The 14,124-nt window shown below is 49.5% G+C and overlaps 2 protein-coding genes across 3 annotated transcripts in view; one reads left to right on the top strand and one right to left on the bottom strand.

Moving 5' to 3' along the window:
• Positions 1-1,304: 1,304 nt before the first annotated feature.
• CXCR3 (C-X-C motif chemokine receptor 3) lies at positions 1,305-4,688 on the top strand. Its single transcript, XM_016944174.3, has 2 exons — positions 1,305-2,166; positions 3,148-4,688. Exons 1-2 carry the CDS (start codon positions 2,155-2,157, stop codon positions 4,240-4,242), a joined length of 1,107 nt encoding a protein of 368 aa, XP_016799663.2. The 5' UTR covers positions 1,305-2,154; the 3' UTR covers positions 4,243-4,688.
• Positions 4,689-6,598: 1,910 nt separating this feature from the next.
• The window catches only part of GCNA (germ cell nuclear acidic peptidase), a 35,393-nt gene continuing 27,867 nt past the window's right edge, over positions 6,599-14,124 (bottom strand). For both annotated transcript variants that reach the window (NM_001271674.1, XM_024352966.3), the window contains 4 exon segments: positions 6,599-7,329; positions 7,632-7,836; positions 9,380-9,518; positions 11,082-11,226. In NM_001271674.1, coding sequence (NP_001258603.1) covers positions 7,209-7,329; positions 7,632-7,836; positions 9,380-9,518; positions 11,082-11,226 — 610 coding nt within the window. In that variant the 3' untranslated portion in view covers positions 6,599-7,208.

The following is a 14,124-nucleotide window of genomic DNA, read 5'->3' as shown; positions in this document are numbered from 1 at the left end:
AAAAGGCCCTTTTGATACCAAAAAAAGGGGACAAATAACATGATTGCTGAATATAAGACAGACCTTTAAATGGAACAAATGTGGCTTTCCATGGTCAATTTTCTCATTTGCAGAAGCCCATGGAACTCAAACCTCTTCACAGGTCAGCACTGGGAGACTGTGGTCCCAGCTCCCATCCCTTTTCCACCCCCATAGGTAGCTACTGGCCAAGTCCTGCTCATCCTAACTGGCCTGGTTTCTGGAATCCTTCCTGCTCCCTCCACTGGCACTGCTCCTGACCTCTGCCAGGCCCTCAGTTCCCTCTGGCCTGAACCCTGCAGGTGACAAGCTGTTTAGAGCAAGGAGAGTCACATCTGTCCACAGGAGGGGAAGGGCCTTGATGCCTTGCAAGTATGCCTCATGTGGGTGTAAATTTAATTCCAGGCCCTAGCCTGGAGGCTTTGGTGGGGCAGTCTGGCTGAAAACTGGCCCCAAGACCATGGGCTAGCACTTGCTTTTCTCTCTCTCTCTCTCTTCTCTCTTCTCTCTTCTTTCTCTCTCTCCCTCCACCCCTGCTTTCCAACTAGGGGAGAGAGAGAAAGAGGAAACTGCTTGGGAGAAGCAAATTACGGGCAGCCTTGCCCACTGGTAATGAGAAGAGGGCGACAGGGAGGGGAGAAGAGGGCAAAGGGGAGAGCTGAGGGCAGGTGGGGAGAGGAATTGTTCACCATTCTCTGCCATAAAGTGACTGATGTGCTGTACCAAGGCTGCCTTACAGCTTTTCCTTAAGATCAAGAGGTTCCTATGGCCTCCTCCCCAACCCCATCCTCCTTCTTGCCCGAGAAGCAACTGCTTTTATGAATTTGTGGTATCTCCTGTCCCTGTTTTAAACCTCGAGAACCAACAGTGTTATCCAAAACAACATGGTATTGATTTTGTGGTGGTTTTTAGAGTTTATGTAAGTGGCATCAAACTATACATGCCATTCTGTAACTTGCTTCTTCTACCATGTGATCGTTGGCTTTTCTAGATGCATCCATGTTCAAATGTGTAGCTTTAGTTCATTTGTTTTTAACTGCATGAATATATCATAGCTTATTCACTTAAAAGAAACTGAAGACAGTGTTCATGAGTAGGAAAAGGAGAATCAGACAGCCGTGGGATCAATCCTCACGCCCACCTTTAATTGCCATGTCTGGGGAAGGCCTGTCCCCTTTCTGAATCATCCATGCAGATAACCCCGCACTTCACAAGTGAGTTGTGTGGTTGAAATAAGGCAGTGTCGGAGAAAGCACCTAAAGCAATGTCTATCACATAGCAAGTTCATTACTGGTAGTTCCCTTTCTTTTTCCCCACTGATTAGCAGGGAGAGGTGGTGGTAAAAAGCTAGATTTAGTGTAACGGCTTTTTAAAAAATATTTTAATTCCCTTTTTAAGAGACAGGGTCTCACTCTGTCACCAGGCTGGAGTGCAGTGGTACAATTATATCTCAAGGCAGACTTGAACTCCCGGGCTCAAGCAATCCTCCTGTCTCAGGCTTCCAAGTAGTTAGGACTACAGGCACATGCCACCATGCCCGGCTGGCTTTTTTTATTTTTGGTAGAGATGGAGCCTCGCTATGCTGCCCAGGCTGGTCTCAAACTCTTGGCCTTAAGTGATCCCCTTGCCTCAGCCTCCCCAGTAGCTGGGATTACAGGAATGAGCCACTGCACCTGGCTGAAATTTTTAAGAAGGTGGATCTCCTCTGCAGACTTATTTCTCTACCCAGCCTTTACAATCATGCAAAGATCAACTCAAGGCCAGGACAGATGAGTTCCAATCTATGGAGCACCGACCCTACCAGTGCAGGCAGCAGGGTTGCCCTTCACTTCTAAGCTGCATTGCTTCCTCTTCAGACCTCTCTTCTCAAAGGACCTACCCCCAGCCAGTCATCCTCTGCCCAGCTTTTCTGGTCCCAAGCTTGTAGCCAGCTCCTCCAGAGAGGTTTCACCCAGTCACGGAAACTCTGTGGCCTAAGGTTTAGGGAGGTCTGGTAGAGGTAACTCCCTGGAAGAGGCTGCTGCTGAGAACTGCCTGAAACTCCCACTTCCTCTGTGACTGCAGGTTTCCAACCACAAGCACCAAAGCAGAGGGGCAGGCAGCACACCACCCAGCAGCCAGAGCACCAGCCCAGCCATGGTCCTTGAGGTAAGTGCTGCTGCCCAGCCAGGCCAGGACAGAATTCGAAGGGGAAAACCCGGGGCACCAGGGGAATGCCAGGGCTGGCCCACAGCCCAGGGTCACCACAGGGTTGGGTGAGTAGCTGGAGGCCGCATGGGTTGTGGCAGAAACAGCACTGGGGAATTGGGAACCCAGCTTGGCCACTGACCCTGGGTGCCTCTCCTCTCCTCTCTGGCTTTGGTGTCTCGTCTGCAAAATGGGGGGGCGGGGGGCAAGTAGACTCGAAGGCTCCCTTCAGGAGACTTGGAACTTTGACTCTTGGCGTGCTGGACTAAATTGGTACTGGGGAGACCTGCAGGTCCATAGTGCTGGGGGTGAGGGGATAAAGAAGATTCCTTCTCAAGCTAAGTGGGGGATCCCCTTGTGGGCAGCTAAATGGCCGTGCAAGCCTCAGTGTAGGGAGGGGGAAGGACTGGGCAGACTGCATGCATTTGGGGGGCGTGGTGACTTGTAGAGAGGCCACACGGTGGGGGGGGGGGGCGCAGGAAGTTGGGGTCCCCGGACAAGGGCCAAGGAGGGAAGAGGAGGGTTAGTGACTGGAAAAGGGGATTGTGGAGAGGCGCTGGGGAGGAAGGTGGTTGAACTATGTGTTGGGGGTGGGGCACTGAGGACGCAAGGCAAGCCGTGAAGGGAGAGCAGGGAGAGAGAGGACAGTGGGCAGAGAGGGCTCTGGGCACTGGAGGGACGCTCTTCTTCCTGCCCAGGGGTCCCTGGGCCGATGGGATCACGCAGAAGAATGCGAGAGAAGCAGCCTTTGAGAAGGGAAGTCACTATCCCAGAGCCCAGGCTGAGCGGATGGAGTTGAGGAAGTATGGCCCTGGAAGACTGGCGGGGACAGTTATAGGAGGAGCTGCTCAGAGTAAATCACAGACTAAATCAGACTCAATCACAAAAGAGTTCCTGCCAGGCCTTTACACAGCCCCTTCCTCCCCGTTCCCGCCCTCACAGGTGAGTGACCACCAAGTGCTAAATGACGCCGAGGTTGCCGCCCTCCTGGAGAACTTCAGCTCTTCCTATGACTATGGAGAAAACGAGAGTGACTCGTGCTGTACCTCCCCGCCCTGCCCACAGGACTTCAGCCTGAACTTCGACCGGGCCTTCCTGCCAGCCCTCTACAGCCTCCTCTTTCTGCTGGGGCTGCTGGGCAACGGCGCGGTGGCAGCCGTGCTGCTGAGCCGGCGGACAGCCCTGAGCAGCACCGACACCTTCCTGCTCCACCTAGCTGTAGCAGACACGCTGCTGGTGCTGACACTCCCGCTCTGGGCAGTGGACGCTGCCGTCCAGTGGGTCTTTGGCTCTGGCCTCTGCAAAGTGGCAGGTGCCCTCTTCAACATCAACTTCTACGCAGGAGCCCTCCTGCTGGCCTGCATCAGCTTTGACCGCTACCTGAACATAGTTCATGCCACCCAGCTCTACCGCCGGGGGCCCCCGGCCCGCGTGACCCTCACCTGCCTGGCTGTTTGGGGGCTCTGCCTGCTTTTCGCCCTCCCAGACTTCATCTTCCTGTCGGCCCACCACGACGAGCGCCTCAACGCCACCCACTGCCAATACAACTTCCCACAGGTGGGCCGCACGGCTCTGCGGGTGCTGCAGCTGGTGGCTGGCTTTCTGCTGCCCCTGCTGGTCATGGCCTACTGCTATGCCCACATCCTGGCCGTGCTGCTGGTTTCCAGGGGCCAGCGGCGCCTGCGGGCCATGCGGCTGGTGGTGGTGGTCGTGGTGGCCTTTGCCCTCTGCTGGACCCCCTATCACCTGGTGGTGCTGGTGGACATCCTCATGGACCTGGGCGCTTTGGCCCGCAACTGTGGCCGAGAAAGCAGGGTAGACGTGGCCAAGTCGGTCACCTCAGGCCTGGGCTACATGCACTGCTGCCTCAACCCGCTGCTCTATGCCTTTGTAGGGGTCAAGTTCCGGGAGCGGATGTGGATGCTGCTCTTGCGCCTGGGCTGCCCCAATCAGAGAGGGCTCCAGAGGCAGCCATCGTCTTCCCGCCGGGATTCATCCTGGTCTGAGACCTCAGAGGCCTCCTACTCGGGCTTGTGAGGCCGGAATCCGGGCTCCCCTTTCGCCCACAGTCTGACTTCCCCGCATTCCAGGCTCCTCCCTCCCTCTGCCGGCTCTGGCTCTCCCCAGTATCCTCGCTCCCGGGACTCACTGGCAGCCCCAGCACCACCAGGTCTCCCGGGAAGCCACCCTCCCAGCTCTGAGGACTGCACCATTGCTGCTCCTTAGCTGCCAAGCCCCATCCTGCCGCCCGAGGTGGCTGCCTGGAGCCCCACTGCCCTTCTCATTTGGAAACTAAAACTTCACCTTCCCCAAGTGCGGGGAGTACAAGGCATGGCGTAGAGGGTGCTGCCCCATGAAGCCACAGCCTAGGCTTCCAGCTCAGCAGTTACTGTGGCCATGGTCCCCAAGACCTCTATATTTGCTCTTTTATTTTTATGTCTAAAATCCTGCTTAAAACTTTTCAATAAACAAGATCGTCAGGACCAGGGCATGTTCGTGCATCATTACAGTCAGCCCAGCCCACCTGGGCTCCAGGGGCACTTCCTGGTTCTCCCTGCCTGGCCCTGGGTCTGTGCCAGCCCATTCTGCCTTCATCAATGTCTGCAGCTTTGTCTCTGCCCTCGTGGGCACTCCTGTTCTACTCACAGGGAAACACCCAAGTACATGGGTGCAGAGTGAGCAGTTAGGCAGCTGGTTGGCATAATTGGGGAAGGGGCCATCAGACATGAACACGAGAGCTCTGCACTCCAGCAGCTCAGGACAGGAGGCAAGATGTGTGTGAAACTAGCGAAACCCAGCAGCCTGGGCCATGGGGCACATAAGTGGCACAGTGAACCCAGAGCTCAGGGCACTGAAGGTTGGAGCCATTTGGGAAGGCTTCTTGAAGACTTAAAGGGCAAGTAGTATTTCCAGGCATAAGGGAGGGCAGTAGCAACAGTGGGAAGGCTGAAAGTAAGACTGAAAGGTAATTTGGGATCAGGTGATGGTATTGGAGACCAGTCAGAAGGCCCTACTGGTTTTTCAGGTGAGTGATACAAGCGCTTACTAGGGAAATGGCTGTGGGCTTGAAGAAAAGCAAGGCCAGATGACTTGCCAACAGTCATTAGCACACAGCCACCTGGAGGCGGGCTGTGGGGAGCATTTTTCCAGGGCTATCAATGAGGCCGAAGTGAGGGAAAGAAATAACTGGGGTTTCCCAGAAAGGCAAGTGACAGGGCTGAGTTAAAACAGAAGGTGACAAGGTGGGTCTACTGCACTGTCAGTGCCCCCTAATTAAGTCACCAATGTGCTAGGATCCAGTTTCACAGGCCAGCTGCACCCCTGCTGAAACTGCAGAAACGGCCGGAGGTGGGAATGGGGAGGAAGAATCTGAAGAGTTACCTGGGGAAGCTCGTCCCACCACATAAACACACCATCCCGCTTTGTGGCCTCTAGACACTCCAAGCTTTTACAAAATGAAGAAAGGAAGGGAAATGACAGAACGCACCCTGCCTAGAAAAAGTATCAGGGTAGTCAAGATGCTTGTGGCCGGCTGAAAACGTGGCGCCCAAGATGTCCCCGTGCTAACCCCCAGAGCTTGTGACTATGTTACCTTAGATGGCAAAAGGGAATTGAGGTTGCCAATCAGCTGACTTGAAGAAGAGGCTCCTGGATTATCCAGGTGGGCCCAAAGTAACCACAAGAGTACTTTAAAAGTGAAAGAGGCGCCGGGAGCGGTGGCTCACACCTTAAATCCCAGCACTTTGGGAGACTGAGGCAGGCGGACCGCTTGAGGTCGGGAGTTCGAGACCAGCCTAGCCAGCATGGCTAAACCCCGTCTCTAATAAAAACACAAAAATTAGCTGAGCACAGTGGTTCATGCCTGTAATCCCAGCTACTCGGGAGGCTGAGGCAGAATCACTTGAAAGCAGGAGGCAGAGGTTGCAGTGAGCCAAGATCGTGCCACTGCACTCCAGCCTGGGTGACAGAGCAAGACTCTGTCTCAAAAAAAACAGAAAGGAAAATACAAGGCAACAGATTCTCCCCCAGAGCCTCCAGGAAGGTACACAGCCCTGTCAACACCCTGATTTTAGCCCAGTGACACCGGTGATGGACTATCTGACCTCCAGAACTGTAAATGTGTGTTGTTTTAAGCCACTATGCTTGTGGTAATTTGTTGTGGCAACCATAGGAAACGAATACAATGTGGATCCCAATCCACATCCTGAATCACTCCAAGAAGTAGGGAAGCTGCTAAGTCCTTATGGGCAGTCACAGAAATCCAGAGAGAAACACGGAGTGCGGCACGCTCCTCTAGACGAGTCCTGGAGGGCTTCAGATGTTCGGAGTCTTGGACAAAAGACCAGAGGGTCTGTTCTGCTCTAGGTGCAGGGATTCAATGAGCAGACTTTGCTAACAAGCAAGATGCAGAAAACTTTTATTTTTTGATTACATGGCTCAGATAGTTTCAATCAATACCATCAACAACGAATTTTCTGAAACACGTTTGTCTTTCCTGTCTACATAGATGCCACAGTAGCCCTATAGTGTTTAAGTGTTGCCTCTCAAACTTGTCCTCTTTCCAGCATTCTCCTCTCTCAACCTGCCACTCTTGAAAACTCACTTTTCTTTTGCATTTTGTTCTACATGTGAAAAATATGGAACTCAAGTAAGACCCAAGGTAGATCCCAAGGGCTTCAGAAATACCCTGTCAAGGGCACAGAATGGTTAGCAATAGAGTCCCTGTTTAAGGTCAATCATCGTTAATAACATGAATCTTAAATTCTAACATTACTTACTTAACAGTACCTAAATTCTAATATTCCTAACTTCACAAAACAAACTTTTCTAAAACTTCTTACCAGTAAAGGATATAGCTCACATTAATATACTCTAAGATAACCTTAAGAATTCTTCATTGCCTTGTAATTCCTGCCAAGTGTTTTCATCACATCCCCAAGGCTAATCCTAGCCATCTCCTGCATAATTTTTCTATAATACTTCTGCACATACACAGCAAATGGTCACACGTGGGGCACAATACGGCTCCCATCTTTCCGAGTTAATGGCACCATGACCAGAGACCCCTTGCATTTGGCACAGATGAAGCGGCTGGTGTCCAACGATTTGGTGTAGCGGCCAATCCTGGGAAGGAATGGAACAACACACAACAAAAGAATCAGTCACTGCACCTCAGCATCAGCTCTGAGATGTTAGCCTTGGGCCCAAAGCAATAATTTTCTCTGGGTTGTCAGAGACCCGGGCACCAAGCGGCAGCAGTGGTCAGGCCGGCTCAAATTACGGAAGAGAAAGGAGAAAGAGAACGTGGAAAGGAGGAGAGAGGTTCTCCTCCTCAGTTCAGACAGCCATCTACTTATAAAATCACTGAAGAGCCACTTGGAGGCCCCAGCAAAACGTAACTGGGAAAAGTCTGAGAAGAGTCTTACCTCATTTTGCATCCAGTACATTCATAATGGACCTTGTAGTTAATCTTATAGTTATGGCAACGGGTGACCCTGGGCAGCTCCGGGTGTATCCTGTTGGATTTCCTGGCATAATACTTCCATGCGTCACCATGAGAATCATGGATACCATCAATCAGCCAGGAGGCAGCATGGCACATTTCATGGATCAAGGTATCCCGGATTCGGTCTTGAAAGAAGAATGAAAAGAAATGTGAGCACTAAAACCAATCCTCTTTTTTTTTTTTTTTTTCCTTTTTTGAGATAGTCTTGCTTTGTCACCCAGGCTGGAGTGTAATGGCATGATCTCAGCTCACTGCAACCTCCACCTCCCGGTTTCAAGTGATTCTCCTGCCTCAGCCTCCCAAGTAGCTGGGATTACAGGCATGCACCACCATGCCTGGCTGATTTTTCTTTTTTTTTTTTTTTTTTTTTTTTTTTTAGTAGAGACGGGGTTTTGCCATGTTGGCCAGGCTGGTCCCAAACTCCTGACCTCAGGTGATCCACCCACCTCGGCCTCCCTAAGTGCTGGGATTACAGGCATGAGCCACCACACCCGGCCCCAATCCTCTTCTTATCTGCTACCCAACAACCCCTCGACTTTCAGCGCCACCAGACACAAGGCTATCTTAAAGAAGCACATGCAGGCAAGCACGAGTGTTACCTTCCCAGGATTCTCAAAGTGAATAGTGAACCTACTTCAACCCGATATTGTTTATGGCAAAGAGCCTTCGGTGAGCAGGTCTTTTCAGAGCAGCTCCAACATGCTCATTTTTTTATGAGGCACTTCTAGAAAAACATCAGGACAAGATCTAGCTTCTGCCCTCCAGGAACAGAGATGGACAGGGTGGGGAGCAATCGCTATGGCCGTGGGATTTGGTTAGGAGAAGCTCCATGGTGAAATTGAGATCTCAGGGGTTCTTACTAATTGATTGAATTTGCAAAGTTAGAAAGGCCATTCTGGGTGTGGCAAAACATGAGTATGTGGCACATTTTAAAAAACATTTTAGAGACTAAGTCTCGCTATGTTGCCCAGGCTGGAGTGAAACTGCTATTCACAGGTGCGATCATAGTGTACTACGGCCTCGAACTCTTGGGCTCAAGCAAGCCTCTCACCTCAGCCTCCCAAATAGCTGGGACTACAGATGTGTGCCACCACACCCAGCCTGTGGTATGTTTTGAAGGCCAGTGTGAAGAGAGCCTGTCTGGGGCATGGGCTAGTGGTAGAATACTGAGAGACAAGATTGGCCAAGCCAAACAGGAGCAGATTACAATGGCCTCAAAAGCCAGGCTCTAGGCCTTGAAAAGCCCTGGTTTCTCAGCAGGAAAGCAATGTAGTGGCATATGGGAGACCAAACAGAGCAGGGATGAGGGCCTGTCCTTGGATGGAGGCACAGATAGAGAAGGAATGGTGAGCTACTCTGAAGGAAGATTTGGTGATTGGCTAGAAAGAGGGGACCTTGAACCTCAGCTCCTGAGAGAATGAAGATGCTACTGCTGGCAAAGGGGAAATGCAGAGAGAAAGGCACGCCTGGTATAAAGATCGATAGGTTTGATTCACAGGGATGGTGAGACATCCAATAGCTATGTCCTCTAAGCAACACACAGCATGCCTGCCCACCCAAGAATGACAGTTCGAGCTGTGACACAGGCTACCAGCTAGGAGTAATTTCACAGGCACGGTGTCAGAAGGAAAGAGCGTAGTGGTGAAGCTGCCACACTCCTGCCATCACCTGCAGAGTCGCAGACTTTCAAGCCAATCTGGATCTTGGCAAAGCGCCGCCACTTTGGGTACCATATCTCACCAGTGCTGCATAAGCCAGCAGTTTTCACCATCTTGTTATTCCAGCCTATGCGTAGTTTCTCTGGCAGCTGAGAATGAAACGCAAATGAAAGGAATCAGAAAGCTGTTTTGGGTTTTTTTGTTTTTTTGTTTTTGAGACGGAGTTTTAGCTCTTGTTGCCCAGGCTGGAGTGCAATGGTGCAAACTCAGCCCACTGCAACCTCTGCTTCCCAGGTTCAAGTGATTCTCCTGCCTCAGCCTCCCAAGTAGCTGGGATTACAGGCATGCGCCACCACACCCAGCTAATTTTTCTTATTTAGTAGAGACAGGGTTTCACCATGTTGGTCAGGCTGGTCTCGAACTCCTGACCTCAGGTGATCCGCCTGCCTTGGTCTCCCAAAGTGCTGGGATTACAGGAGTGAGCCACCACGCCGGGCCCAGAAAGCAGTTTTAAGCAGACCAGAAAATATTAACTCCAGAGTTTTTTACCCTCTAATAAAAAGGAAAAGGAACCTTCTCCCCCAGGTTCTTGGCTCAGAGCAAGTTTGAGAAGAAATTTATTCAAAGAGCACACAAATCAAAACATTCTGAGGAGAATAAAAGCCACATTGACATCTGGGTAAAGACAACAAACAGGCAATCAGGACACAAGGGAGACTGATAGAACACGTGAGTGCAGGACTTGGGTCTCTTGTCCTTAGGGCAGCCAAGGAGAGAAGGACAACCCTGCTGAGGTGGGCGAGGCTGGACTGAAAAGGCAACTCAGAACACTTCAGTTTCCACCCATCTGATGTGACACCACTGTCATCCAGAAGGGCATCAAAGGCTGGGGAACCTTTAGGAATATGTAAGAACTTCCCTCCATAAAGTCTTGTCACCAGAGATGATGAAGTCTGAAAAATCTAATGACCAATAGGTCTCTCTGCCTCCAGATTTTCTCCAATCCAGTCCATACCCACAGGTTAGTGTCAGGTTAATTTCTTTCAGCAGGTTAATTTCATTCACTCCCTGATGCACCCCATCCCTGTGCAGTGGTGCCTACTGATGTAAATTTCACCTCCTCCAACCTGATTCCCAAGGCCCTCCGGTATCCAGTCCTACACTATCAAAAAATAAGAGCTTACTATGTCCTAGGCCCTGTTCTAGGCACTGTATGTGTATTAACTTATGTAAGGGTAACAATAATCCTATGGGGTAATACGTACCGTGTTGTCCCCATTTTACAGATGAAGAAACTGAGGCAAACTGAAGTCAAGTAACTTGTTCAAGGTCACACAGCTCTTTTCCATTATCCTTCCACAAGAATCCTCTCTTCCTGATTGTCGAGCCTCAACTCTCCCTCTCCCCCATCCTGTTTGCCACTTACCATCCTTTAAGAAGCAGAGTCTCACTTCCTCCAGGTAATCTTACTTCCTGGCTGTTGAGGCTCTTAGTGATTTCTCCCTCTGCTGATCTCCTGTGGTAACAGCCATCTGTCCTATACATTATAACTCATACACATTCTCTATTGCTTTCACCTGTACCAGGGCTCATCTCCCAACCTCAACTGCCTCTGCTCAAGGGCAGGAAGTATACATGGTTAGCACACCTCACAGCACCAAGAGTACTGGTGTATAGCAGGTGCTCAATCAGTGCTCATTCATTGATCCTACCTTTTTATCACAGACGGATCTGTTAAACAGGTCGTAGATTCTCTGAACCAATTCATCCTTATTTCGCTTTAAATTTTTTCCAGAGTATTTCTTTGACTTTTCAAGGTCTTGCAAGAAACATCCAGGGACTTTGCATTTAGGAGTCCTGCAAAGATAAATTCAACTGAGGTTTATGTAGCTAAAGAGAGAGAAGGAATGCACACCTAAGCGTCTTGTCAAGAGACCCTGAAAACATGTTGCTCCCTCTTCCATCCAGCTCCTTAGATGAGGGCATTTCCCAAGCCTTCATTTGTAGCCTTTTCTCTTCTCTCTTTGCAACCCTCAGAGGTGTAAAGCCCATGGTTTCAACCTCAACGAGACTTATCCCCACATCTGTATCTGCACTCTGGAGCTCTCTCCTGAGACCTAGTTCTGAATTTACAATTGCCCAGTGCAAACTTCCAACTGATTAACATGAATGTATCTCCAGCTAAACGTGTGTTCAATTATCAAACTTGTGTTACAATTGGCTGAAAAACCTCAAAGACATTTAAAAATTCCTCTTCTCGGCTGGGTGCGGTGGCTCACGCCTTAATCTCAACACTTTGGGAGGCCGAGGCGGGCAGATCATGAGGTCAGGAGATCGAGACCATCCTGGCTAACACGGTGAAACCCCGTCTCTACTAAAAATACAAAAAATTAGCTGGGCGTGATGGTGGGTGCCTGTAGTCTCAGCTACTCGGGAGGCTGAGGCAGGAGAATGGTGTGAACCCAGGAGGCGGAGCTTGCAGTGAGCCGAGATCGCGCCACTGCACTCCAGCCTCGGCGACAGTGCGAGACTCTGTCTCAAAAAATAAAACAAAATAAAATTCCTTTTCTCTCTTTATTGGGCACAGAGACAGACTATCTTCTTCACACTTTCTCTTCCAGCCAGCACCTCCTTTCCATCCCCCTGGTTCCTACTCTAGTTCAAGTTCTTGTCCTACCCTTTATGCCTAGATATGAGAACACTCCAGTGTTCCTTACCTCCAGGCTCTTTCTCTTCTCATCCAATCACACACACCCCTCCAGATTCATTTTTGCAGGCCATGCTCCAATTAATGTCCCCCTCTGGTTTTTCACTGACTGCCTGGCCTGACATTCATGGCCAGGGTCAACCCTGTCCAAAGCTCTATTCCCAGCTACCACTGACACTCTAGCCAAAGTGGGCAACTTAAATGTTCCCTGGACACAAATTGCAATTTCCCGCATTTGTGCCTTGGTACAATCTATTTTCCCATGGCTTACAAGGACTACATCTCCACCTCTACTGAGAATAACCTTCTGTGTAGCACTTTATCATTTGCAAAGAACTTCTTTTTGCATTGTCATATTTAATCCTCACAACCGCCCTTCAAAGAAGCTGTTACTATTTTTACAATCTCCACTGTGCTCAGGGGTCAAGTGACTTGCCCAGAGGTCACAGAGACAGTGAATCTCCTGATCCAAATCTCATGGTCTTTTGATTAAACCACAATCGCTGCCCCATCTTTCAAGGCCTAATTCAAATGGCACAAAGAATAATGCTGAACACATAAAGGACTCATACTGTAATAACTACCATTTAAACAGAAGCATTTTTATTTTAGCTGGAACAGTCCACTAAGTCCAGAGATGAGCCCAAAGAGCTGGAAAGACAAAATGGGAGCAAATGCAGCAAGTTTCTGACTTAATAGAACTCCTAAGACTAAGAATTTGCCAGAACACTTATTAACCCTTAAGTCACAAACTAAACCCTACGTGAGGAAGTTGGGCTGCAGAGGGGGGAAGTACCAGACAAGACAGAGGTTACAGAAGGTTCTTCATCCCAAGCCTGAAATGGGGGACTCAAACATTTCTGCCTCCAGTTACTTAGGTCTGAAAGCAAATTTACATCAGTATTTAAGGTGGCAGATGCAAACCTGAACCCTCTGCAGACTTTGGCAGAGCCCGGACCCCTGTGTGTTTGTGCCTACAGAACGTTGGCCTTGTGGCTTAGCATACTTTCACCTCAAGGCCTGTGGCTCTTTACTGCAGGCTGAGCACCTTCACATCAGAGGAACCGACAAGACCCCAAACTGGGTACATCAGACACCATGACCAGCAAGCAGCCTACACAGGAACAATGCTAAGCGTAACAGGAAGCCTCCAGACTGACACAGGAAGTGCTAAACAACAGTTAAGAGTCCAAACAGGCTAGCCTCCTTTGGATAATGCAGACTGACAATGACACCAAGGGACAGCTTTTCCCTTCTTTTGTCACGCTCTAGCAAAGTAACCTGGGAGTTACCCAAGACACACGTCCCTGGAGGCAAAGCAGCTTAAATATGTAGTTAGGAGTCTGGAGCAGAAACCTTGCTGAAAGGGGATCCAGCTAAGAGAGTACTTGGCAAGCTGCTACCGGCTGCCTAAGCCAGTGCAGAAACAGACAGCCCTTCTGCTCAGGTCCGGGGTAACCTGGTGCCCCTATGCCTGACACATCAGTCTTTTCCCCCTCCCTTAATATATACTTATTGTCCCCAAATACTTGTTAAAAAATAACATATAGTCCTTCAAATACATTCTTTGTCTTGTAAGACAATTCAGATGTGAGTATACATTACTCTTCAATGAAAGTAAAAACAAAGAAAATTATGCTTACTGTATCAAATTTTTAAGGGAAAAACTAAGAAATTCCTGGAATCTAAATAAGAACATATATTAATTTTTTGCCTTAAGTATTAACACGTCTTTGGTCTACAGGATCAGTGGTTTTTTCAGTATCAACTATATATAGCTTAATAAAAATAAAGGAATGATAAGCAATCCATTCCATCCTAACATTTAAGCTTAAAAATTCATACAGATATACATAGTAGTAAGAGTAACTGGGTTCAGCCAAAGCACTAGAAAAACCTGGAAGACAATCTTGACCACTCTCCCTCCAATTCCAACAGATTAATGTGTTGCTTTCGCCTTCTCACCATTTCCAGTGCCTTTGCCTTGGTTTAGCGCAAACTGGTGGCCATGAGGCTGTATCCAGCCTGAAGAAAAGTGTCTTGTTTGG

Source organism: Pan troglodytes, chromosome X, assembly GCF_028858775.2.
Source record: "Pan troglodytes isolate AG18354 chromosome X, NHGRI_mPanTro3-v2.0_pri, whole genome shotgun sequence".
Taxonomy (NCBI): domain Eukaryota; kingdom Metazoa; phylum Chordata; class Mammalia; order Primates; family Hominidae; genus Pan; species Pan troglodytes.
This window is presented reverse-complemented; position numbering and strand designations above follow the sequence as displayed.